Source organism: Vitis vinifera, chromosome 18 (genome assembly GCF_030704535.1).
Source record: "Vitis vinifera cultivar Pinot Noir 40024 chromosome 18, ASM3070453v1".
Lineage (NCBI taxonomy): Eukaryota > Viridiplantae > Streptophyta > Magnoliopsida > Vitales > Vitaceae > Vitis > Vitis vinifera.
Window position 1 is genome coordinate 3,497,061 of NC_081822.1, and position 26,552 is coordinate 3,523,612.

At 37.1% G+C, this 26,552-nt stretch overlaps 2 protein-coding genes across 11 annotated transcripts in view; one reads left to right on the forward strand and one right to left on the reverse strand.

Annotated features, from left to right (window-relative positions):
- LOC100267791 (histone-lysine N-methyltransferase ASHR1) overlaps positions 1-8,939 on the reverse strand; it is a 40,638-nt gene extending 31,699 nt beyond the window's left edge. For 3 of the 7 annotated variants that reach the window (XM_059734980.1, XM_010665952.3, XM_019216560.2), the window contains exons 1-3: positions 8,751-8,938; positions 6,904-7,049; positions 6,308-6,442 (exon numbers count right to left, since the gene is read on the reverse strand). In XM_059734980.1, the coding sequence (XP_059590963.1) occupies positions 6,308-6,442; positions 6,904-7,049; positions 8,751-8,850 (381 nt within the window). In that variant the 5' untranslated portion in view covers positions 8,851-8,938. Of the gene's footprint in view, positions 1-6,307; positions 6,443-6,903; positions 7,050-8,750 lie in introns of all 7 variants that reach the window. The other 4 variants (XM_019216561.2, XM_019216562.2, XM_059734979.1 and 1 more) reach the window with 4 other exon arrangements.
- Positions 8,940-10,446: 1,507 nt separating this feature from the next.
- Positions 10,447-23,252, forward strand: LOC100248922 (biotin--protein ligase 1, chloroplastic). 4 transcript variants are annotated; one of them, XM_010665953.3, is made up of 10 exons: positions 10,447-10,890; positions 11,036-11,384; positions 11,473-11,534; positions 11,611-11,759; positions 13,889-14,009; positions 14,289-14,444; positions 14,616-14,661; positions 16,103-16,169; positions 16,628-16,704; positions 22,904-23,252. In XM_010665953.3, the coding sequence occupies exons 1-10, from the start codon at positions 10,767-10,769 to the stop codon at positions 22,944-22,946; spliced, it is 1,194 nt and encodes a 397-aa protein (XP_010664255.1). In that variant the 5' UTR covers positions 10,447-10,766; the 3' UTR covers positions 22,947-23,252. The 4 variants fall into 4 exon arrangements, with proteins under 4 accessions (XP_010664255.1, XP_059590611.1, XP_059590612.1 ...); XM_059734628.1 differs by lacking the exon at positions 22,904-23,252 and adding an exon at positions 16,474-16,548 and having other exon boundaries at positions 10,560-10,890; XM_002285798.5 differs by having other exon boundaries at positions 10,781-10,890; positions 11,023-11,384.
- Positions 23,253-26,552: the final 3,300 nt, after the last annotated feature.

Sequence of the window (26,552 nt, forward strand, 5' to 3'; positions counted from 1 at the left end):
TGCTCAAAGGACATGAGGACTGGCCATTGGGAGAAACGCTGGCAAGAGAATGGGAGATTTTTCTCTTTAGAGCGCGGCGAAAACAAAGGGGGATGTTTCCTTAAGCTGGGGGTTTTAGATCGGGAAAAAAAGAGATTCAATATCTTTGTTCCCAGGGGCAGAGGAGCAAAAGGGGGATGGTCTCTCTTGGTGGAGGCGCTGCGTGAGATAGAGTCTATCTCAGGCCGGCAAGTGAGACAGCAGGATAAGGAAATTTTTCGGTCACCTTTGAGGGGAAAGTCCTTTGCGGAGGTGGTAAAGCAGAACCACAGCATCGGAGAAGAGGTGGCGAGGGTGCGTGTGGACAACAGTGCATTATGTGTGAACTTGGAGAAGCTAGCCCACTGTCTTGTCGGGTGCTGGAACTCAACGAGAGGAGGGGGGGAAGATTTAAGAAGTTGGGGGACCCAAATGTCAAAATTATGGGGACTAAAGGGCAACTTAGGCTTGGCCAAATTGGAAGATGGCAAGGCATTGTTGGAATTTGGGCTGTTATCAGAAGCTGAGAAAGCCCTAGATATGGCGGAAATTTCGGTTGGAGGCTTCGTCATTCGTCTGGAGAAATGGAGCCCAAGGTCGGGATGCTTAATGGAGGAAGATAAAGTAAGAGAGGCATGGGTAAGGATAGTGGGTCTTCCCATCTCTCTATGGAATCGGGACATCTTGAGCAAGGTAGGAGAGGCATGTGGGGGTTTTTTGGGCATGGATGTTAAAACAGAGAGGATGGAGGAGCTTCAGTGGGCAAGAATCCGGGTAAGGAGGATCGAGGAGAAGAATCCTAATATGGTGGAAATATGGGTGGGAAAGATGTGTTACTCCCTAACCCTGTGGTGGGAGACCAGGCCGACGCTGAGCGTGTCGCCGACGGGAGGGAAAGGGAAATCGGTTGTAACAGAGGGTGAGGTAGAGGGTGAGGCCCATTCACGCGAGGGCAAGCGCGTGAAGGAGGCCAAAGGGGGTTCGTGGCCCGAGGTGCAGTTGCAGTCGGCGGATGGGACGGAAAGACTGACCTCCGGGTCGGGGCGCCCCATGGAGTGCTCTCGTGGGCCTTATGGGCTGCAGTTAAAGCCCCAGGGAACAAAGAGTGTGCAGAGTGGACAGGTTGGGCTGGGCTCTCTGATGAGGCCTTGTGGGTCTGAGGGCTTTATTCAGTCCTCCTCCTCTGTGGCCTCTCTTGGGCCAAAGGAAAATAGATGGATCGAGGCTTGGAGGCCCTCGGTGGAGGCGGGACTGGTAGCTGAAAAGGAGCCCAGTGACCATCTTGCTGAGGCCCAGAGATGCGGCCCAAGCCACGCGGGAAGCCCACTCTCCGATATGTCCCTGGTTTGGGTGAAGGATGGGATGCGATGGCTGGGTGAGGCAGAGCTCCCCCCCTTAGAGCGATCGAAGACTGACCTTGCCCTGGTGGAGGAAGCGTCGAGGTATGTTATGGTCCAGTCCGAGTGCTTGACCCCTGTGTTTCCCTCTTCCTCTCTTTCTTTTTTCGGTCGGACTCCAGTGGGGGAGTATTGCGACCTTTCTGGACACGAGAGAAGCGTGACGAGGATGAGAATCCGCTTCAAATGCTCATGGGCATGGAGCCACCTGTGAGTGAGCCTGTCGAATGCTGGGACTTGGTGGAGGTCGGCAAGGACAGAATTGATGTTACTGGAAAAGGGTTGGACTCCGATCAAATAGTGCCAATGGGTAATAAGGCAGGAGGGGAGCTAAGCTGGGAGAAGAGTGATTTGGCCAAGTTTAGTAAATTTTTGGGGTTTTCAACAGAAGGTCTAGAAAAGGACATTATGGAATTCTTGGTGAAAATTCGTAAAAGAAGGGAAAGTGTCCACAGCAAAACCTTTCTGGAGAAATCCAAATTTGAGAGAGAATTGAAGAGATTGGAGTGTTCCATCAACTATGAAAAAGGGAAAAAGCAAAATGGTGAAATGCAAGTAAGGGGGTGCCAAATTACGGAAGTAAATGAAGCTAAGAATCATTAGCTGGAATGTTCGTGGAGCCAATGATAGCTCCAAAAAAAGGGTTATTAAGGCAGTCATAAGAAGTCAGAGGGTGGACCTGTTTTGTATTCAGGAGACCAAATTTCAAACTTTGTCGGAGGGTTTGGTTAGAAGTTTGGGTTCTGGAAGGTGGTCTAATTGGGTGGCTTTAGACGCCTTGGGCTCTGCGGGAGGGATTCTGGTGTGTTGGGACAAAAGGTCTTTGGAGGTGATGGAGACGGAGGTAGGAAGGTTCTCAGTCTCCTGTAGGTTTAGGAATGTGGAAGATGGGATGTCCTGGATCTTTACAGGGGTGTATGGGCCCTTCTCCAAAGAGGATAGAGATTGTCTGTGGGATGAGCTAGGGGCGATCAGAGGCCTGTGGGAAGACCCCTGGTGCTTAGGGGGGGACTTCAATGTCATATTATCCCAGCGGGAAAGGAGCAGACAGGGAAGGGTGTCCGGTGCCATGAGAAGTTTTGCCCAAACAGTTGACGATTTAGAACTCATTGATCTCCCAATGCAAGGGGGTATTGCCACTTGGAATGGGGGAAGGAACAATCAATCCTGGGCTAGACTAGATAGGTTTTTGGTGACTCAACAGTGGCTTGATATGTTTTGTGGGGTAGCCCAATGCAGAATGCATAGACCCACTTCCGATCATTTTCCTATCTTGCTGATGGGTGGGGGGATAAGGAGAGGACCCACTCCGTTTAGATTCGAGAATATGTGGCTGAAAGTGGACGGGTTCATTGATCTTCTCCGGGGATGGTGGCAAGGGATTGAGGTGAGAGGAAGGGCCAGTTTCAGATTGGCCTATAAGATGAAGGTTTTGAAGCACAACATTAAAGTTTGGAATAGGGAGGTGTTTGGAAGGCTGGAAGTCAACAAAAATTCTGCCCTCCAGCAGTTGGAGTATTGGGATGGAGTGGAGAGTGAAAGGACCTTGACTTTAGCTGAAGCTGAGCAGAAAAAACAAGCCAAGGATGCCTTCCATCATTGGGTGCTGTTGGAAGAGGTTCATTGGAGGCAGAAATCTAGGGAGCTGTGGCTTAAGGAAGGGGATAGGAATACGGGTTACTTCCATCGTATGGCAAATGCCCACCGTAGGAATAACTCCATGGACAGGATTATGATTAATGGGGAGCTGTTGACTGAGGATCAAGAGGTGAGGGACGGGATAGTGAATGAATTCCAGAAATTACTCTCAGAAGAGCAGGGGTGGAGAGCGGATATTGAGGGGCTGCAGTTTAATCAACTTAGTTCTAGGGAGGCTGATGGTCTGGAGGTGCCTTTCTCTGTGGAGGAAATCCATTCTGCTTTGATGGAGATGGGGGGTGACAAAGCTCCTGGCCCGGATGGCTTTTCAGTGGCCTTTTGGCAAGAGTGTTGGGATTTTGTGAAGGAGGAGGTGGTGGAAATGTTTAAGGAGTTCTTTGAGCATGGGTCCTTTGCTAAGTCTCTCAATACTACTTTTTTAGTCCTTATTCCTAAGAAAGGAGGGGCTGAAGATTTGAGGGACTTCAGGCCAATCAGCTTGCTTGGGGGCTTGTATAAACTCTTAGCCAAAGTCCTAGCCAATAGGCTAAAGAAAGTGCTGGATAGGGTGGTTTCTGTTGACCAAAATGCCTTTGTGAGAGGGAGACAGATTTTGGATGCTTCTTTAGTAGCTAATGAGGTGATAGATTATTGGAAGAAAAGTAAAGAGAAAGGGTTAATTTGCAAGTTGGACATTGAAAAAGCCTATGATAGCATCAACTGGAAGTTTCTTATGAAGGTTCTTCGGAAGATGGGCTTTGGGTCTCGCTGGAGGGATTGGATGTGGTGGTGTATTTCTACTGCCAAATTCTCCATATTAATCAATGGGGTTCCAGCCGGGTTCTTTTCGAACTCCAAGGGGTTGAGGCAAGGAGACCCCCTCTCTCCTTACCTCTTTGTCTTGGGTATGGAAGTGCTTAGCACTCTTATAAGACGGGCTTGTGAGGGTGGCTTCATTTCAGGCTGTAGACTGAGGGGGAGAGGAGGGGATGAGCTGGCTGTCTCTCATTTGCTTTTCGCTGACGACACTCTCATCTTTTGCGAAGCTAGAAGAGAGCAACTTGCCAATCTTAGCTGGATATTGGCGTGGTTTGAGGCGGCCTCTGGCCTCAGAATTAACCTAGCTAAGAGTGTCCTAATTCCGGTGGGGGAAGTGGATGAGCTGGAGGAGTTGGCGGCTGAGCTAGGATGCAGATGGGGGGCTTTACCCACTGTTTACTTGGGGCTGCCCCTTGGAGCCCACCATAAAACCTCTTCTTCTTGGGATGGGGTGGAAGAGAGAATGAGAAGAAGATTAGCCCAGTGAAAAAGGCAGTATATTTCGAAGGGGGGAAGAATTACTCTCATCAAGAGTACTTTGGCCAGCATACCCATCTACCTTCTTTCCCTTATTCGCATTCCTAAGGCTGTGGCAAAGAGGTTTGAAAGAATTCAAAGAGACTTCTTGTGGGGGGGAGGATGCTTGGAAGGGAAAGTTCACTTGATTAATTGGAAGGTGGTCTGCAGCCCTAAGGAGGAGGGTGGCTTAGGCATCCGAAAGATAGACTTGTTGAACAAAGCCTTGTTGGGAAAATGGGTTTGGAGATATGCCTATGAGAAGGATAACCTTTGGAAAACTGTGATAGGGGTGAAATACGGTCAAGAGGGAGGTGGGTGGAAGACAAAGGAAGTGTGTGGGCCTTTTGGGGTGGGGTTGTGGAAGGACATCATGAAGGAGGTGGATTGGTGCTGGGAGAACATTGAGTTTAAGGTTGGGAAGGGGAACAGAGTTTTGTTCTGGACGGATAAGTGGTGTGGCAACGAGGCGCTTGCTCAATCTTATCCGCAGTTGTTTACCTTGGCGGGTCAAAAGAATGCCAAAATTTGTGAAGTGTGGGACTCTAGCATGGGTCAAGGAGGTTGGAATCTCAGGTTGGCTAGAGACCTCAATGACTGGGAGATGGAGCAGATAGGAGATATGCTGAATCTGTTGAAGGACTTCAGGACTTCTCTTGATGAGGACTCTGTGAGATGGAAGTGGGAAGGCAATGGAGTTTATGGGGCTAAGGGGGCCTACAAAACTTTGAGCGGCTCTTCAGCCGGGGTTTTCCCGTATAGGCGCATTTGGATGGATAAGGTTCCAACAAAAGTGTCTTTTTTTGCTTGGGAAGCCTCGTGGGGGAAGATCCTTACTTTGGATAAGCTTCAGAGAAGGGGGTGGCAGCTCCCAAACCGGTGCTTCTTATGCGGCTATGAAGAGGAAAGTGCGAATCACATCCTCTTACATTGTACAGTGACTAAAACTATTTGGGAGATTACCCTTGCCATTTTTGGAGTTCAATGGGTGTTCCCAGAGTCAGTTATAGAGGTGTTACTTAGTTGGAGGGGTTCTTTTGTGGGGAAAAAAAGAAAGAAGATATGGAATTCCATTCCGGTGTGCATATTTTGGACGGTTTGGAAGGAAAGGAATAGGCTAGCTTTCAGGGGAGGGTTCTTAGATATTCAGAAATTCAAGAATTTTTTTGTATGTAATCTGTGGAGTTGGGCTAGGGTGTACAATGGTGAGGAAACATACTCTCTTTTAGGCTTTTTGGAGTGGCTTGGAACCACTTGAGGGTGGGTGAGGATGGGTGGGGTTTTCCCCCTTTTTTTGTTTTTTCTAGCCTTGTGTAGGGCTGTTCAGTATACTCCCTGTATACGTGTGGCTTTTAGCCTTTTCTAATATATTTGGTTGTTTATCTATCAAAAAAAAAAAGTTAGGGGTGCTAAAATTTAGCTCCTGATAATTTGTGTCACGTTAATATGTAAAATGGTAGGCAAGCTACAATTATGATTATACTTAACTCAAAGTGAAGATAACTTGTTAACCCAATCCACTTTTAAGTTTTTGCAAGCATTTCTTAAGGGGGAAAGAATCATTTTGATCCGTCCTTAAACAAAAAAGAGAACACTAGTCCAAGTCCTGGAATGAATTAAATAGACAGAGAATTAGATCATCCATGCCAGTGTTGTAGACAAAAAAAAAATGAAGTTCAAATAAAAAACATGAAATCAACTTGTAAGTCTTTAATCATCTCTAAGTTGTTTTTTGAGGTGATAATATCACCCAGATCAATTTTATCTTCAGTCAGCAAAGCATTTCCAATCCACTGCAGCAGGTGAAAAAAACTTGGTCGATAAATTTAATCAGAAAAAAAGGTAAAGCAATAAATTAGAATACATACTAAAAGGATGAAAACTCCATGATTAGGACCAGGGGATAATAAATTATTCACCTTCTCACTTTGCAATTTTCTCCGCATGTAGAGCTTTACCATCAGGCGTATAGAAGGTGTAAGAGATTTTTGCCTTTCCTTCTCAAGCCTTGACAATGCATTGCATTCAAGACGGTGCAACTTCCAGTCTGACTTCTGAAAACAATAAGCACATGCAATCAATATGTACAGAGGACAACAGTACCTAGTCCCTTCTGTTAATATTTTTCAAATGCTAACCTCAAAATTTCTTTCACCAGGAGATTACATAGCCAGACAGTTAAATATGTCGATTTATTAACTTGCTTATGTATAACTGTTTCCATCAGAACAGTACAACAAGCTTTAATGACCATCTAGGCAATTTTGGCATATAAGATCTCTCTATCAGAATTTTAAAGAGAAGATCCAACACAATTTAGGCATCCCATGCAATGACTGTGATGAATAAAAGAACACTAACAGATAACCTGTGCATTATGTAGTAATACATTGGGAACTAGAGACAGATGAAGCCAAAGCGAACTTGGGGTCAAACCATCTGAGTTGCATGAAAATATTGAAATTGAAGCAATGACTATTGAACTTGATGAAGAATGATGTATCCTGTTATGCACCTGGCATGTGCTCCCACAGTACCACACAACATGACAAGCCGAGCACTTTTTAAGATTGCTTGATCTGAAACATCCCTCACATCTTGAGTGAACTGCAGAGTTGTTTGGCACAGAGACATAAGGCTCTTGGCTTATGATCACCTCTCCTGCAAGTGCAACATAGAATCTACATAGTATTATGCACCCACATGTATGCCCACATACACACAAATAATGGGTTTTATATAATGCAACTTGGAGTAATAAGATCTCAATTCTGATGCATTGCCAGACCACCAAAATTCCGAAGCTACTGATTGTTTGATGCCAATTTGTAATGCTTTTTATTAGGTTTAGCTGAACATCTGTTTTATCCTTTTAGTAGAAGTTGATTCAAATTGACATTAACACTCCTCCATAGATTATCTATCATGCCAAGTTTCAAGTGACTAGCATGGTAACAATTTGTACAATGAACATTCCCAAAATTATTAGCAACGTTCTCATATCCAATTCTTTTATCAAGTATTTGCAGCCAACAATTGCCTGGTGTAAACCACTGGTTCACAAATTATTTTTCACATCACAACAACTCCAATCAATTTGTAAGGCAGAATGGAAGCACGAAGAGGTCCTTCTCTTTCAAAATGGCCTATCAAAGAGGCATAAGACACTCTATATCCCAACTCTTCCTTGAATATCTTTCCAAACCCAGTCTAAACCTATAATGCCACTGAAAGACCATCAGTTTAAGAAAATCAGAAATACCTTCAACATTATGTCTTTAACAATTTTTACAACTATCCTCATACAGTTTGATACTCTAGAGCGGTACTCAAAGTTCATACGCCATAGAGATCAATTTCATGTTAGGCTTGGACTTCTCTACATGGATCTCAGACAGGAGGAGGAAGAGTAAAGAAATAAAATGTTGGGAATATCGTCAATGCGACATTCAAATATTATATCAAACAGGAGGCCAAAGCTTTTTAATAAAATTTGCAGTACAGAAAAATCAAAATACTGTTCCAACATGAGTATCACAAATATTTGCAGTGCACATGATCTGTTTGCCGACCAACAAAAGAAAACAAAAGGAAAGGTAGCCTTAAACCTAAAGCTCTTGATTTAGTGAAAAAGAAAAAAGAAAACTATAAAGGGGAGGAAAAAAAAAAATTCCCTTTCTTGTTTTTCTCTTTTCCCACTATTTCTTGATTTTCGGTTGTTTTGTTCTCAAGAAACTAGAACGCATAGTTGAGTTCATTTGGGCAAAACCAAATAAAAATAAAAAAACTAAAAATAAAAAGGAGAGATTAAAAAATCAAAAGTGCCTGTTTTCCCCTTTTTTTTTTTTTTTTTTGTTTCCTTCTCTTTTTCCTGGAAGCACATCAAAATCAAAAAACTGTTCAAACATGAGTATTATAAATATTTGCAGTGCACATGATCTGTTTGCCGACCAACAAAAGAAAACAAAAGGAAAGGTAGCCTTAAACCTAGAGCTCTTGATTAAGTGAAAAAGAGAAAACTAAAAGGGAGAAGAGAAAAAAAATGCTTTCCTTTCTTGTTTGTTTCTTTCCCCACTATTTCTTGATTTTCAGCTGTTTGGTCTTCAATGAACCAATTATTCAAGATACCTTTCTGCATCTTGTCTTTTCCAACAGTTTCATAACTTTCCGTTGTTTGATCTTCAAGAAAATATGCTTAATTGAAAAATAATGATAATAATAAAATTTCCCCCAGTTTCTTGATTTTAATTTCCCGTTCCTTTCCTTTCCTTTCACTTTCCTCCCGTGAACCGATTGTCCAACAAGCATTGACATTAGGATCTTCAAAGATAAACAAACAGAAATGTGAATTGAAATTGAGACCTGGAGAGAAATCTTTGATCGATAAGAGACATCGACCTTTCTCTGGGGTGGTGGAAACGGTTAAACCATTAGCTGAGAGATCAGCTTGCAAATCCTCCATCGTAGAGAAGAGTCGCCCTTCCGCTAGTAACCTCTACTGTAATTTGGCAACCTCGGTGTACAGGGTTTTAACTTTTAACTCCTAACGTTCCAAATCCAGCCCACCGCCTCATTTAAAAATAAAAATAACAATAATAATTTTCTTAAAAAATAGAAACTCTAAAAGTAACGCTCTCGTTGATATGTTGTGATCGTTTTTATTTTATTATATTTTTTATAAATTGTTTTTTTCTATAAATAAAAAAAAAAAACTAATCCAGTGAATTATAATAATATATTGATGATATCGTCATTCTTGTCGCCAATTTTTTATTGACACATGACATATATTAATTAGATGCCAATAAATATTTATTTAATGTAATTACAATAATATTTATTGCACATAGTTTATTATTATTCACTTTTAAATAAGAATAAATTTGAGGTAAAAATTATAATAAAAATAGAAAAAATAAAATGAATTATCAATAATTTAAATTAATTTATTTTTACTTTTAAAAAATCTCATATTGCACATTGAAATAATTTTTTATTTTCATTAAAAAAAAATATTTGAGATTTTTTTTTTTGTTAAATAATAAAAGCTTATCCGATTTTTAAAAAATTTTATATTGGTTGTTATTATTTAAAATAATTTTTAAAAACAAAGTAAAATGAAAAAATGTTATTATGATTTTTTTATGAGAGATAATAAATTTCAAATTAGGTAATATTTTATATTGAATTTATCAATAAGTTTAATAAAATTTTAAAACTAATTATATATATATAACGACTATAAAAAACAATAAACATAATTAAATATTTAAATTGTTTAATAAATTTAATAATTTTTAAAAATAATTTGAAAATTTAAAAACATATTAATTATTTGACTTTCCATATTATAACTTGTAGTTAGATCAAGAAATAACCCTTAGATTTAACACGACAATGCATGTTTCGCGAATATTAATTATTTTCATTATTTTATTCATTGTTCTATTTATTTAATTGAATATTATTGGCTACTGTTACTTGTTATTGAATAACTAATAAATTATTTAAAATGAAAAAAAAACTTATAAATTAAATAAAATAATTTAAATATTATACTTATAATTGTGTGTTAAATGTATATACATAAACACAAATTTGACTCATTTATACTTTAAAAAAAATCAGATTTCAATAATAGACATAATTAAAGCTTTAAATTATTTAATAAATCTAAATTTTTTTAAGAATAATTTAAAATTTTAAAAACATATTAATCAATTATAGATTAAATAAAATAATTTAAATGTTATATTTATAATTAAGTATTAAATGTGTATATCGTAAGGACAAATTTGACTCATTTGTATCTTTAAAAAATCAAATTTTATTTGTTTTTATATGCATTTAAAATAAAATAGTATTAATAATTATTAATTTTAAATAATTATTTTTTATTTTTAAGAAAATAAATTAATTATGTTTTTATAAGATGGGGAATGAGATGCGCACTCTCAATTCCCATTCCTGCTTAGGAAAAACGCCTATAATAAGGGATAAAATCACTTTAATCATGTATAAGATGGGGAATGAGATGCGCACTCTCAATTCCCATTCCTGCTTAGGAAAAACGCCTATAATAAGGGATAAAATCACTTTAATCATGATTACTCGGACGGGTTCTCATTCAAATCAATCGCCACGGATTTCTATAGATCAGATCTCACTTTGCTGTTGTCGTCGTCACAGGCGCCTCAAAGGCCGTTGATGCTGCAAAAAAGGAGGTCCCACCACTTTTTAATTACATCCGACAGCTTTAAAGGCGTCGGTGACCGAAAATCGTACGCTACTGCTGTCACGATAACCACTTACATTGTTTTTCCCCGAAGACGCGCCGGTGCATCCAGTTCAGAAGTGTAGAAGTACTCCTTCGGGCTTATGCCCTTCACGAGTTTCCTTCGCTGTCTTTCTCCACAGAATCCTCTCTCCTTTCCCTCCCTTCGCAAACTCCTTCATCCACCGAAGAAGCCTTGCAGTCTATCTCTACCGCTTGCCGCATCAGGTTTGAGTTTATTTCCCTTGTATTTTTTAAAAACTTCTGTTTGTTTGGCTGCTTAGAGAATGCCGAAATGAAAGGGAATTAGCAGTTTTCAGCGTTTCAATTACCATCTCAACTAAACTGGCTCTAATACAGCTATTTGGTTCAGTTTTTCAATGTTTGCTCACCGACCAAGCGGAGTGTAAGAGAAAATTGGGAAGGAAGTTTGAGTTCGGTCTTTTGTGCTCCTTAGCAATGGATTCACAATCAACCAGCCTTCTGGTGTTATGTGGAAAATCGTCTGCTGAGATTGAATTTGCTAAATCTCTGAAGGCCAAAAACACTCTCAAACTCCCCGATAACGGTGAAGTGTCGATTCTTTTGCACCCGGAGATCGAAAAACCTGAAGAAGAGCCTTTTCAGATGGATTTGTTTATGAGTTCTCTGTCAACGAATACTTTTGGTAGGTTCCTTATTTGGTCTCCGCAGTTGCCTTCGACCCACGACGTTGTTTCTCAGTAAGCATTGGAATGTCTAAATTCTGTTTATCTCTCCATTGAGTTTTATTTATTTGTTTATATCTATTTCTGTTTTTGTTTTTGGCAGAAATTTTTGTGAGCTGCCCATTGGTACCGTATGTGTTGCTGATGTTCAACTCAAAGGACGAGGTCCAAAACGTTGTCATAGTTGTTAGAATGTTGCTTTCATTTGGAATATAATTGGTGTGATATTGGCATATTGCAGGTCGGTCTAAGAATAAGTGGGAATCTCCAAGGGGCTGCCTTCTGTTTTCTTTTACATTACAAATGGAGGATGGTCGGACAGTGCCCCTTTTACAATATGTTGTTTCTCTCGCTATTACAGAAGCAATAAAGAGCATATGCGACTCAAAGGTAAGTAGGTTTGTTTGAATATGTTGTTTTGTTTTCAAGTATGGGGAAAAGAGTTTAAACTGTCTGGTTTTTTTTATATGGCTTTGAGTTGAAATTTCTTCTTTAAGGTCATTAAGACTTAAGAGAAGTACGTAGGTTCTATTCTCAGCATCATGATTGAGATCAATTCAACACATGGAAAAAATAGGTATATGAGAAAAAACTCATCAGTGGTTATGCCCCATGGTATTGGGTATTGCATGTTCTTCCGAGACAGAATCATGTGAAATTCAACCAAGCAGGAGTTTGGTAGCCATTGATCCAAGCAACTAAGCAATCAAATCATCTGGAGGGAAATTGACAAGCACAACAGAATACAGAGAAATGGGAGCAATTGGTCAAACTTCAGAACCCTAGTTGAAGGGGCCTTATGTTGACTTTATAAGAAGCAATGAAGGATACGAGGTATGTCATATGTATTGAGATCAAAGCAATTTCAGGCTTAGGAAATAATGTGGCTAAAAGTGAGCTTCTTGAAGTTGGAGAATTCCTATATTCAGGAGATGGTGGCTAAATTAGAACGTGAATTGACCTCTCTTCTTATAGCTTATTTGGGTTTCTAAGGAACTCGAATGAGTCATATTTTTTGAAGAGGAAAACGCACACTTCTCATAAGCTAACCTAGAAAATCTTGCTAGAGTTTTTTCTTACCATGTTGGTTGTTAGGAAGTTGGAACAAATCCAAAGGATATTCTATGAGAGGGACATGGGAAAAAAATTAAAATGGAGATCAGGCTAATGTTTGTTATGGACTGTAGAGAGTGGACTTTTTGTTCAGCTGATGTCATTAATGAATAGGGCTCTCTTAGAAAAATTGTTTTGGAAAATTGGGGAGAAACCCAAGAGATAGTGATAGACTGCAATAATGAAAAAAGATGCTGTTTCTGGACGGAATGATCAATGAGTGAACTTTCTACTCATTGGCATCGAAGAGCACTTTCACAAGATAATCCCTATTTCAGTACTGGAATCTGTCATCCAGTCATCCAGGAATTCTGTGCTATTGCTATGATGATTTGCTTCTTAATTATTTTCTTTAGATTTAATTCCATGTCATGTGTTGAGAGAGTAAACAACATCAGAGTAGGGAATAACCTGTTGGTTTGGGGGAAATTTATGAGACTGGGAGCTGTGTTTAGTAGAACATCTTTTATGACGCATTAGATCACTAGGAAATTTTAAGTTTTGTTTTTATTGTTACCATGTCCCTACTAAAGTGGCTTTTCATTTTGTTTGGTTGGCATCGTTGGAGAAGATTTCTCATTTTATGAACTCCTCAGCAGTAACTCTTTCTAACTGTGTAAAAATTATAAAACTGACTATAGTATCTAAATCATTTATTTATTCATTGCCCTCATGCCTTAAAGGAGATGTGGTTTGGTATGGTTGGCATGGAGTTAAACCTGACTAAACCAAGAGTTTTATTAAAGAAGCTAGAGAAATCTGTAAATTATTTAAAACATTATAAAAAGATTTTGAGTATTTTCTTTCGAGAGTCTAGAACTATGGCCAAATGGGCTCAAAAGTACTAAACATGACCTTCCATGACAAAGCTTGGGTTTGGAAACATCAGAAAAAATTTTAAGTTTACAATTCAAAGAATATGTATGATAATTAGATGCTAGTAAATTTTCTTAACTTTCAAGATTTCTGCTTTGGGTACTCTGAGTGACTGCATTTACTACTTAAAAGTATATGCATAGTGCTGGTGTTGGTTAACTAGTTGACAGTTTGACATTCCGTTGTAGCATACTATCCATCAATATCAAGGATTCAAGGTTTTAAGTTTCTCAATTGAAGTCATTTGAGTTCTTGAAAATTCAAAGTTTATCTCTGAATGTTTTCTATAATAATTTGTAGAGGATCAGGATTTTGTTTTTATTTCAGTGAGGACCATCTAAAGCTAGAACCTAAACCCTTGATTGAGGTTATCATATTTTTGCATTGTGGAAAAGTTTAGGCTTTTTATCTGTCATCTTTAGCTACTTAGTACACATTATTCATGATGGTCTTATTGTAATTGTGAGCCAATGCTTGATGTTGAGGTCTAATCATTGAAGTGCTCATTTTGGGAACTTAATCAATTTCAGGGATTACCACATCTTGATGTTAAAATAAAGTGGCCAAATGATCTGTACTTAAATGGTCTTAAAGTTGGAGGCATTTTATGCACCTCAACATATAAATCACGGAAGTTCAATGTCAGCGCTGGTAAATTGACTCATTCATCATCTGATGCCGTGTGGATATTTTTCATTTGACTATGCTACCATATACCTTTTTTTTAATCAGATATGCTGCCATACACCTGATTGATAGGTTGTTTTCACTCCGTGGCCCTGTCCTTTTCTACCAAATATATTATTTTCAACTGCCATTGCTTGCTTGCTAGCTCATGAACTGGTTTTATATCATTAATATTGAAAGACTGCACTTAAATTTATTTGAGGATTGAACCATTCAGATACAAATTCATGCCATGTTATGCAGGTATAGGCTTGAATGTTGATAATGAGAAACCGACAACATGCTTGAATGCAGTACTACGAGAATTATCTTCTGTTGCTTACCAATTTAGAAGAGAAGATATCGTTGCAGCTTTCTTCAATAAATTTGAGACTTTTTTTAGTCTTTTCATAAATCAAGGTGAATAATACCCAATAAACTACCTACATTATAAAGAAACATACCAATTTTTGGAGCAACAATCACATGCTTTATTCATTGTGGACATTATTTTGTGTTCCATAAACTACATGTAATATAAAGAATAATGTCATTTTTTTTAAAATATTTTTTTGTGCTGCCATCATGCAGGATTTCAAACTCTTGAAGAACTATACTGTAAGACATGGCTACATAGGTAAAACATAGTTATGTTACACAGTGCCTGATGATAGTTTTCTGTGGTTTCACACTCACAGCATATTTTTCTGTACAAATGAAAACATATGATCATTTTGACCTTAAAACTTCCTTAATCACTCCCTCCCTCCTTGGTCCTCCCATCCCATCCCAACATGTTGTGTGCAGCTGGCTTAAACTTTTGATATCATTCTCTTGGTTTACTTGGGATACCTGATAATTCTAAGTTGTGCTACAACCTATTGATCATTCATATTCTTGTTTCCTGTATTATTTTGTTACAAACATTAGGTATAGATCACAGGCTTTTTGTCTTTCAATCCATGAAGTTTCTAAAACTGTAAGCATACCATTAAGGTTTGAAAATAGATGATTACGTTGGTTTCTTGTGCAGCATAAGATAGTTGGGTTACTAGCAATCGTCATAGTACACATGTAAACTTTTGTGGCATCTAAGGAATAGTCCAGATTTTTTTTTCTTTTTGAAAGTTAAAAAAGTTTGTTCATCATAGCAAAAATGCTAGAGATAGGATCATAGGAAGTTCAGCAAGGACTTTTAACGTAGTCAGAACTGCATCCCAATCTTATGAGTTTGCAGGCATAGTTGCCTCTTTTAAGAGTAAGGGGATGGATTGCTTACTGTTCAACTTATTTTATTTTTTGTGGTGAATCCACATCATTGTTGAGTACAAGAACTGAATCTCCTGGCATTCTCTCTCATCCCTTCTTTTATTGGTGCTTCCTCTGTCTTTTCACAGATGTCTTTAACTGTTCAGGAAAGAGTTAAGCTTTAGTTTTAGTTTTGTTGCCTCTGGAGCTCTTTTTATGCTTCCTATATATATGGGCAGTGCCTCTTTTTGGTTGGATGCTTTTTTTTTCTTTTTTTTTTTCCTTTTTGATAGGTAAATTTTTGGCTCCATTGGGACTTGAACCTAGAACCTCCCACAAACCCTCCCCCCTCCCCATCCCTTTTACCACTTGAGCCAGGCCTTAAGCTCTTTGGTTGGATGCTTTTTAATCAACTATTAAATTTCCTAGAAAATAAATAAATAAATAAAAACCGTAGCCATCTTATTGTCTTCATTTTAGATGCTCTCATTTTATGGATGTGTTACTTCTTTGCTACTCATCATTGGTACCATGATTGCTGCAGAATTAATATGGTTGTAAGTGTCTTTCTACTTTTAAAAGACTAGCATGCCATAAAAAAAAAATTCTCCTGGCAAATTTCTTTCTGTTATTGAATGATACACCCATGTTTATGTTCATGTGCAAATAGTGATGCCATATGTTGTAGACAGTCTGTCAAGACTAGCTCTCTTGTAGCCATGATTCATTGTGTACCATATGCGGTGCACTCATCATCTTGGTACAGACATATTCTTCATAATGCTACATTGGTTACAGAGTCCTGACTTTGTTCTGCTATATGCATGCAGTGGGCAGAGAGTTATCGTACAAGAAAATATTGAGGGCCAAATGGTGGAAAATGTAGTAACAATTCAGGTAGAAATACATCCTAATCACTTACATAAATATACATACAAATAAAAACAAAGTTGGGTATATTTTTCGGTTCTATATAATTGGATTGTTTTATATATATATTAGTGTCTCTTTTGTTCAGGTGGCTTAGGGCAGGGGGTAAATTTTCATTCTTCTATTCTTTAAAACTTGCCTGCATTATTTCAGGATTTACAATTTATCATTAGAGGACTTGTTACTGCATTCCTCGGGTATATCTATAGAAAGAATGGTAGAATGATTTCCTATATGAAAAGAAATGACCAGTTGACCACTGACCTGACAGAAAATCATGTTATACAATTTCCAAGTGGTATCTGGTACCAACTTATGCACAATGTCATTTCACCATCATACCTAAGTAAGCAGAAATATCTGTGTATTGCTGGTGCAAGAACTTGATTTAATTGGGTTCCAGTAATTCGTTCTTTTAATTGTAGGGTCTGGCATCCTCGGGATACTTGTTAGCTATTGGTGATGATGGTCAAATGTGTGAGCTTCATCCTGATGGAAATAGGTATGGTAATTGAATGTTATTTTATCCATGAATATATGTTTTCTATACAGATAATAATGATTTTTTTTATTCTTTTCAACTAAGATAGAGAAAATGTGGAAACTGTACTTGGTAATTATCTGGTGTCTAAACATGTTATGCAGTCAATTGTGAGTTCCAATGGTAAACCATAAGAGGCTACTCAAAATGACTTATGACACAAGTCCAAGTGCTTATTGAAATTGCACTCTTTGTTACTGTTGGAAGATAAAATCTTCTCCTTATTTCTTTGAAAAATTAGTACAAATATATATATATATATATAACTTTCAAACTTGTACGATAAATGAAAATAGAATAAGACAACTAACCTGTTCCTAAAGTTCTTCCAACAAATCCTGTAAATTACAACTTCCCTAATTTACATAGTCAACTAATCTAAATATGCAGAAAATATACACAAAATCAGGAATAAATCAAATAAACTCCATAAAATCAGGAATAATTATTGGATTCCAACACTCCCTCTCAAGTTGATTCAAAGATATCGTCCATTCCCATCTTGCTAACCATGGAGTTGAATGTAGGATTTTGAACTCCCTTTGTGAAAACATCAGCTAGTTGTAGTTTGGATGCAATAAACAGAGTGCAAATCAGTCCACTATCAATCTTTTCTTTAATGAAATATCTATCAATCTCAACATGTTTAGTTTTGTTATGTTGTACTAGGTTGTGAGCAATGCTAACTGCAGCCTTGTTATCACAATACAGTCTCATGGGATTCTCAAGATTAACTTGTAGTTCCCTCAATAAACCCTTTAGCCACATGAGTTCACAAATGCCAAGGGCCATGGTTTGAAACTCTGCTTCAACACTAGATCGAACAACTACATGTTTCTTTTTGCTTCTCCAAGTAACGAAATTGTCATCTACTAAAGTACAGTACCCTAAAGTAGATCTCTCATCAATAGTAGAACCTGCTCAATTTGCATCTGTGTAAGCCTCAACTCTAAGGTAATTGTTATTTGAGAACAATAAACCTTTTCCTATAGTTGACTTTAGGTACCTCAAAATTCTCAAGACTCTATCCATATGACATTATAAGGGAGAGTGCATAAACTGACTTACCATGCTAATAGCATATGCTATATCTGGCCTTGTATGGGATAAATAAATTAATCTCCCAACAAGTCTTTGATATCTCCCTTTGTCAACTGGTATTCCTTCAGTCATGAAGTCTAATTGATGATTTTGATTGATAGGTGTACCTACAGGTTTGCATCATAGCATCCCGGTTTCATTTAGCAAATTAAGGATATACTTCCTTTGAGTAACATAAATTCCTCTTTTTGATCTTGCCACCTCAATGCCAAGAAAATATCTTAGATTTCCAAGATCTTTGATGTCGAATTCTTTTGCCAACTTAAGATTTTGCATCTCTTCGACATCATCTCTAGTGACAATTATGTCATCTACGCAAACAATAAGTGCAGTAATCTTTTTTTCAGGTGATTGCTTGATGAAAAGGGTATGATTTCCTTGGCTTTGGTGATAACCAAATTTGAGCAGAAACTTAGCATATCTCTCAAATCATGCCCGAGAAGATTGCTTCAAACCATACAATGATTTCTTCAATCTACAATCCTTTTCACTGCTGAATTTTCCTTCAAAACCAAGAGGCAAATCCATAAATACTTCTTCCAAATTCCCATGCAAAAAAACATTTTTTACATCAAATTTTTGTAAAGGCCAATCAAGATTTGCTGTTAAGGATAAAAGAACTCTAACGAAATTCATCTTTGCCACAAGTGCAAAAGTTTCTTGGTAGTCAATTCCATAGGCTTGTGTGTATCCCTTTGCTACTAATTTAGCTTTATACCACTCAATCAAACCATTAGGTTTGTATTTTATAGTAAACACCACTTGTATCCCACTGATTTTTTTCTTTGAGCAAATCAATAATATCCCATGTTTCATTTTTAGACAAGGCTTTCATCTCCTCATTTATAGCCTCCTTCCACCTAGGATCACTTAGAGCCTCTTTTACATTTTTAGGAACTGAATCTGAGGAGAAATGAGTGGTAGAGGCCTTATATTGGTGGCAAATTCTGTTGATACGATAGAAAGTTTGACAAAGGATGTTTAGTGGAACTTCTATCACCTTTGCAAATAACTATAGGAATATCAAGATCAGTGTCAAAACCATGATTGAGAAGAGAGGGATTAGAAGGATTAGATGTACCTAATTTTGGAGTTGATGACTGGTCATGTGTAAGAGAGATTGATTCTTACTCTTGCATTGGTAACCTTGGCCTCCTAGAGTAAACCATCAAGTCTGAATCAACATTTTCTGCTACTGCTGGTTTTAAGATGTCGGTTTTTTTTCCTATTGTTGGTTGCGTGATGTCTTCCTCCTCTACATCACCATATTCAGTAGCATTTTCTGCTATTGTTGGTTTTATGATGTCGGTTTCTTTTCATGTTGTTGGTTGTATGTTGTTTTCCTCCTTTACATTACCATGTTCAGTAGCATAACTCCAAATGGGTAAAGGAAGCATCCAAGATTGATCTTCTTGCAATATTTTCTCCCCCTGAAGATTACATATCTGGTAATAGGGTTGGTTTTCAAAAAAACTTGCATCTATGGAGACAAATTTCCTTTGTGTAGGTGGATGCTAGCATTTGTACCTTTTTTGTGTGGGGGAATAACCCAAAAAAATACACTTAATGGCTTTGGGATCAAGCATGAATCTATTTTTGTTTGGGATATGGACAAATATAGCACAACCAAAGACTTTGGGTGGAAGAAAGCCAAGATGTAGGTGTTGTTTTAGGCTGTCTATTGAAGTCTTGGAGTTTAGGCTTTTTGTGGGCTGTTGTAAGCACCACATCTCCCCAAAAAAACTTAGGAACGTTTGTAGCAAACATTAGGGCTCTAGCTACCTCCAACAAATGTTTATTCTTTCTTTCAGCTACCCTATTTTGTTGAGGAATGCCTACTCAAGAGGTTTGATGAATAATCCCATTCTCCAAGAAATAATTTCCAAGAGTTTGGTTTAAATACTCCCCTCCTTTATCCGACCTCACAACTTGCAATTTTGCATTAAATTGGGTTCAGATCATTTGATGGAACTATTTAAGAGTGAGGATAATATCGGATTTTTCTTTTAGGAGAGATCCATGTGGTTTGAGTACAATCATCACTAAAACTTATGAACCATTTTGCTCTTGAACAATAAGGAACTTGTAAAGGACCCCAAACATCAGTGTGGATGAGAGAAAAAAGAAATTCACTCCTTTTACTACTCAAAAGTATAAGAAATATGGTGGTTTTTTGATAACTCACAAACTTCGCATTGGAATTTAGAAGGATCCAGGTTGACACACAATTTAGGGTACAAAGTTTTCAAAGAGAAAAAACTTGGATGCCCTAATCTTTCATGCATTGACCAGAGTTCTTCTTCTTTTTCTACATTTCCTTTTATTTGATGAGCTTGAATCTTTCCTGGCTCCTTAGTAACCAAGTAATTGAGACCCTTTCTCTTTTTAGCACTACCAATTACCTTTCTCATAGTTGGGTCTTGAAACACACAATGAGTGAAAAAGAAAGTTATAAAGCAATTTTGAGATTTTGTTAATTTATTGATGGACAATAAGTTACAAGACATATTTGGGACATGCAAAACAGATGAAAGAGTGATATTGAGAGTGATTGAAACATTGCCTTTACCACTAATAGGAGTCAAAGATCCATTAGCAACCTATATTTTTTGGTTACTAAAACATGAAATGTAGGATAGAAAAACATTACTCTTTGGTCATGTGATTAGTTGCCCCTAAATCAATAATCTAAATGTTAGAATGAAGAATACTAGAAGTTCTAAGGGCTATTTTAAAAGTACCTAATTGTGCAAAAACACAATAAGTGGAGGAAGAGGAAACCTCGGATTTTCCCATAATCTTATACGAGAGATTTAGTTGTTCTTTTGTGAAAGGGAGACTGTTTGAGGTTGATGTCGAACCTAGCATCTTTGTTGTTTCTAAATTGTGTATTACCCTTGTGGCTGTCCTTAGCCCTTGATCATGGCTTTCCATGCAATTTCCAACACGTCTCTCTAGTGTGTCTTGGCTTATTACAATGATGCCAATAAATAAGGGTTGATGGCAATAGAAGGTTGTGAATATGATAGGCAAGTCTTGGCAATGAAAGCCAAGAAGAAGTAAAAAAACTACCATAAACCTTTTTCCAGCTCTGATACCATGTTGGAAAATAAAATCTTCTTCTTATTTTTTTGAAAATTTAGTACAAATATATATATATATATATATATATATATATATAACTTTCAAACTTGTACAATAAATGGAAATAGAATAAGACGATTGACCTATTCCTAAAATTCTTCCTACAAATCCTCTAAATTACAACCTTCCTAATTTACGTAGTCAACTAATCTAAATATGCAGAAAATATACACAAAAATTAGGAAGAAATCAAATAAACTCCATGAAATCAAGAATAATTATTGGATTCCAACAGTTACCTGTTTGAGTTATATTGTTTTTTAGATCTCTCCTTATCTCCAGAATCCAAATTTTTCATTTTCACCTTTAATCACATCAATCAATAGTCTATAATCAAATAATGGACATAAAGAAACCTCATGTCTAGTGCTAGCCCGCTAGGCTGCTAGTTCCCTCTCCTTGAATGATGTGTATCTCTGAACTATTTATGTTTTTGCAAACTTTATCTTATGCTGCTACTTTTTTTTTGTTTCTTTTGAATTATAAAGTTTCTTGCCTCTGGAAACTGCATCTTGTTTTTACTGAGTCAATGATATTCTTTTTATCTCAAAAACTTATGTAAAAGATTATTATGATAATCTTGACATGACGCTGAGCTGGTTTATGCATTAAACTGTTGATATGTTAATCTCTCTCTTTCTCAAAACGTTAGAGATATGATCTTGTACTAATTGATATGATCATCAACCAAGCTGACTTGCTGTGCCTGTCTTAATGCAGTTATATCTGGAACAATAACATTAATCCATTCTACTGTTAGATTGGCCTTTTTAACTAATCTGTGATTCACGGCTTCATACACATCCATTTATTTAATAAAAAAATTTAGTTTAGATAAGAAAAAGAAAAAAGACCAGTTATGTTGGTGGCCTGGGTTGCATTACATCATTTTGAGAATAATAAGATAAACAGAGATGCGGTGCTCTCTGGGATTCTCATTTCCCTGACAGATCCCTGAGCTGCTGGAAGTATCTCAAGATAATAGTCAGTTTGGTCTTTTTGTGCATATGACTGTCATAGGACTTGCAAATAATTTGAAAAAGTTGTTTGATAGTTCCATTCATAGAGACACTGAAATTTGGTGCTTTATGCATTCAACAACTTCAATACAGGGTTTCTGATTTTCCTCCTATATTGCCCCTTTATTTGAATTTTTACCTCTTCTCTCATTATGGACAGCTGTGATATGAGTTGGCATGGTTGAAAAGACACCACCCGGGGACTATATTCTCTTGAAACCTTGTTTTAATCACAAAGAATTACAAAAACTTGTTCTGCTTCAGAGCTTCTGTCGTGTTCCATCTTGCACAGTGCATCAAAATTATCCAGTTAATATCCTCATTTTCCTAAGGTCATCATACTGGGTTTGAATTCTTCTGCTTGTACTATCATCTTACTCATCGTTCTGGGATCTCATTTTGGGTTGTTGGACTTTGTGGCATTCCAGTTATGACTAGTGAGCTAGACTGTCCTTTTTGCTAGTTTTGGATGCCACATTGCAATGTGATTATCATGTTTATTAAACATAATGTTGGGTGATATGAATACTATTTGGGTTTTGGTCTTTCTTTTAACGCTTTTTCTTGCAAAAGAGCTTCAATTGTGTATATACACCAGACCTGCAGAAACCTTTTCTTTTTCCTATAAATGATAAAGATTGTGAGAAACATATCTCCTTCTGCATTTAAAGCCAAGGATGGTCATTAAACAGCCTATTAAGCATGCTTTTGTTGGTTTTCTTGAAAATTTTCTGAATTTTATGTTTTGCAATGCGATATCTTCTTAAGATAAGTTGCTGAAATTGTTTCCAGTGGTTTGCATTTGGATGCCGTGGTTGCAAAAATACATTATTGTAGTAACCTAACCATGATCTCAATATACAGTAATTGTAATAGTATTTTTCATGTGGCTACAGCTTCGACTTCTTCAAAGGACTGATCAGGAGGAAACTAGAGTGAGGAAGATTCCTTGTCACTTTCTATTGGAGATAACAATCATGCTGCACCATGTGCACTACTGAGGGTGTTTTGTTATCTTTATTTTTTTCTGTGTGTTCTTATATGTGGTCAATGTATTCCAACATATTGCTTTGTTTTGGATTTTTTTTTTTTTCCTGAGAAATGAGATATCGGTCAAACTTGCATCAATTCGTCCTTTAGTTAAGTAGGTTGGATTTCATTAATCTGCTGTACAACTATCTCGTACATATGTGAGCCAAAAAATGGAATATTCCCAGTGATATATATCCATATTTGATAATCTAATACAGCATGGGTGATGATATTGGTAATAAATAATCAGTTGCGGGGAGTTTTGGTCTCTTGTTTGCCAGCTATAAAATGATTTGAATAAGTGGTTGTATGATGGATTTGGTGCAATGGCATGTAGCAACACAGGGTTGGACTTCAAGTAGGGTAGTGAAAGCAGTTGTTTTATGGTGAGTGTGGTTGTGTTAGCTGTGATCAAATGGACCCCATTATGACCCCAAGTGTTGTATATCCTAGTCTGAGGGGCTGTCAATGTGATGCAAGTAGGACATTGTTGCTTTTATCACTGTTGATTGGTTGAAACATGCAGGATAAAGATTCCTTTTCCAAGGAGCCTACGATCATTAAGGGTGTCGGGGCACTAGCGCGACTCACCCCTGATACACTGGGTATACCTTATGATTGTGGGGTAAGGGTAACTGCCGTTTCTCTCTCTCTCCCCCTCTCTATCTCTCTCTTGAGGCTTCCTTTGTGAATACAAGGACCAACTGATATATTATTGGTGTGGCCCCAACCCAATTTGTCCGTGAGCCAGACATTGTCTCTATCACAATGTGGAATTATGTTGAGGTTGAGCCATCCTCGAAAGGCTGCAAAAGGTAAGTGACTTAGCTTTTTAAGTTCCGTTTCTTTGTCATCCATGTGAACCCAGGACATACCCTCTCTCTCTCTCTCTCTCTTCCATGTATCCATTATGTAAAAGTTGCGAGTTTTGTCTAACGTAGGCTTTGTCCTGCTTTGGTTGGATGAGGCTTAGTCCACACATTTGGCCAATAGATACTTTATATATTGATGATACACAAATATGATCAACGTTTAGCTTCTGTGGTCAGGGTATAAGCCATTTGGTCATCATCACAGCCAGATGTGATGAATCATGGAGATAATAACACCATGCTAATTCCTGTCGTTTCTTATAATTACCACCAAAAAAAGAAATACATAAAAGGGGAAATATTACCCACTTCCAAAGCATACTAAAAGCTACTGCCTTTTTGAATTCATTCTGATGGTTTTAGTGTGGGATTTTATTTTTCAATCAGAAAATTGGAGGTGGATTGAGGGAGCCAGGTCGCTACATCCTCTACAAGTCCTTCGAGAAAGTGGATTTTCTGGATTGTGCGGTCCATTGCCGCCTACTGAGTACTGACATCTGGCCTTTTACCCAAACTTTATTTTATTTTATTTTAAAATCCTTAATTGTTTTTCCCTCCGTTCTTACCAAACTTCTAAAGTTTGAGACTCGTGGGGAAGTTAAAAATAAAAATTAATAAAATATTTCACAGACTCCTCTATTTTTTTTTTCTCATTTCTTTTTTAAATAAATAAAAATTTTCAAAATATATAAGATTTTTAATGATCTCATAATATTTATCATATATTATATATTTACTCTTTTTTTATTTCATTTTTATTTTTTGGTAAGAAGACATTATAGAGGTAGAAGTTTTTTTAAAAATGAATTAATTAAATAAAAATAAATTATTTTAATTTTTTTTATTCATTTAAAAGTCACATATTAATATTTGATCTTTTCTATTAAATCAAAAAATAAATATTACCCAAAAGTTGAATCAATGAAACTAGACGACGGGTTGGACTAGCTTTTAACATTAAAAATATTTTAGGTTTTTTTATTTTTCTTTTTGAGTGATAAGATATAAAATAAAAAAAGGGGACTGTGGCGGTGGGGAAGAGGAAATTCAAATTCAAATAATTAACACATGCATCAATCATGGACCTTCGAAGAATTTAACGGGAATAAGAGGAAGAAGACTAGTCAAGCACTCTTTAGCATAATCACATGGTACGCACGCATGGTGGACCAAAGAGAGTAAATCACGTATTTAGATAAGGTAACATTAGTCAAAGATTGGCCAAGACCAAAAGAGTACGGCGAGGGGGTTTTCATTATTGGGATTTAGATGTTCGGGACTTAAAAAAATAAAAATAAAGTGGTTTTAAAAAAATATTTACTAAAATATAATACTTTTTGTAACTATTTTTAAATTTATAATATTTAAAAAAAATTAATTTCTCAATTCTCTTTTGAAATTATGAAATTATTATAATTATTATGATTTTTATAATTTCAATTAAATTTAAAAAAAAAAAATTTTAAATGTGCAGATGTTGAATGACTCACAAGAGTAAAGTGAAATCTAATAGTAGGCCTCTCATCGACTCCCTTCGTTTTCATTTGTACCACCCTCTGAAAAAATCAAAATTCTTTTACCTGTATACATTTAAAATGATGACTTTTCATCATTTTGGTATTGATTTGAATGTCGGTGATATGATAATTTTTCCCAATGAATTGGGCTTGGAACGACTTTCTTTCTTGTAGTATAATTGGCTTTCTAGAAATGGTCAACAATCGCGGGTAATACTACCTAGTCATGACTCATGAGTGGATGGATGGGTTGAGACTTGTTCATCTAGATTTTAAAAGGCTTATTTTGGGTACGACCTCGCATTATTCCTTGAATCATTTTGAAGAAAGGTATTATTCCCCTTCTCATCAAATTTACCAAACTACCATCTAATTTTATTCTTACTGAATGATTTGTTACTTCAATCCCACTAGCCAGCCTAGCCCTATGAAAAATATCTTCATCACTGCTGTAGAGATTGACATTGCCGCTGTCCATCCACTCGCAGGGAAGGTCAACATCCGATCCAAGTGGGATCGCTGCCACGTGTAAAGAAGAATTGGACGGTAGGGATCTGAGAGTTGATGCTGATCACCCACACACTATTTGCACGCGCTCACAAGTCACAACACGTTGCTACAACTTGTATGCCTAGCTGTGTTGAGCCGTTCACGAGCAGTGTGAGTGACCACGGCGTTCTATCCACGTCAGGATTGGTACACTTTGACTGGGGCTCGGTCAACACTGTAAAAGAGAGGGGCGCTTCCGTGATCCTCTGCATCCTGGTACACGTTAACGAGCAGTATTGTCTCCGAGCGCCAATGAAAGTGACCGCTCGTACCGCAAGGATAATATTAATTCGGTGCAGCGTATTTGGTGCTATATTGAGAGGCGATGAACTTTCTTTGTAATGGTTATTTAAAATAGTTTTTTTTTTTAATAAAAAACAAAGTTTTAACTAAAACATGTTTTAAAAAAATCTTGATACAAAGTAGTTTTTTTTTCCCATAATTTGTAATTAATGTTATTTTTAGAGTGAGTTTTAGGTATTTTATAATATGTTTGATTGTGTGATTTAAAAATGGTTTTTTATTTTTAAAAATATAAATTTGGTTTTAATAATTTTTTATACTGTTTGATCGTT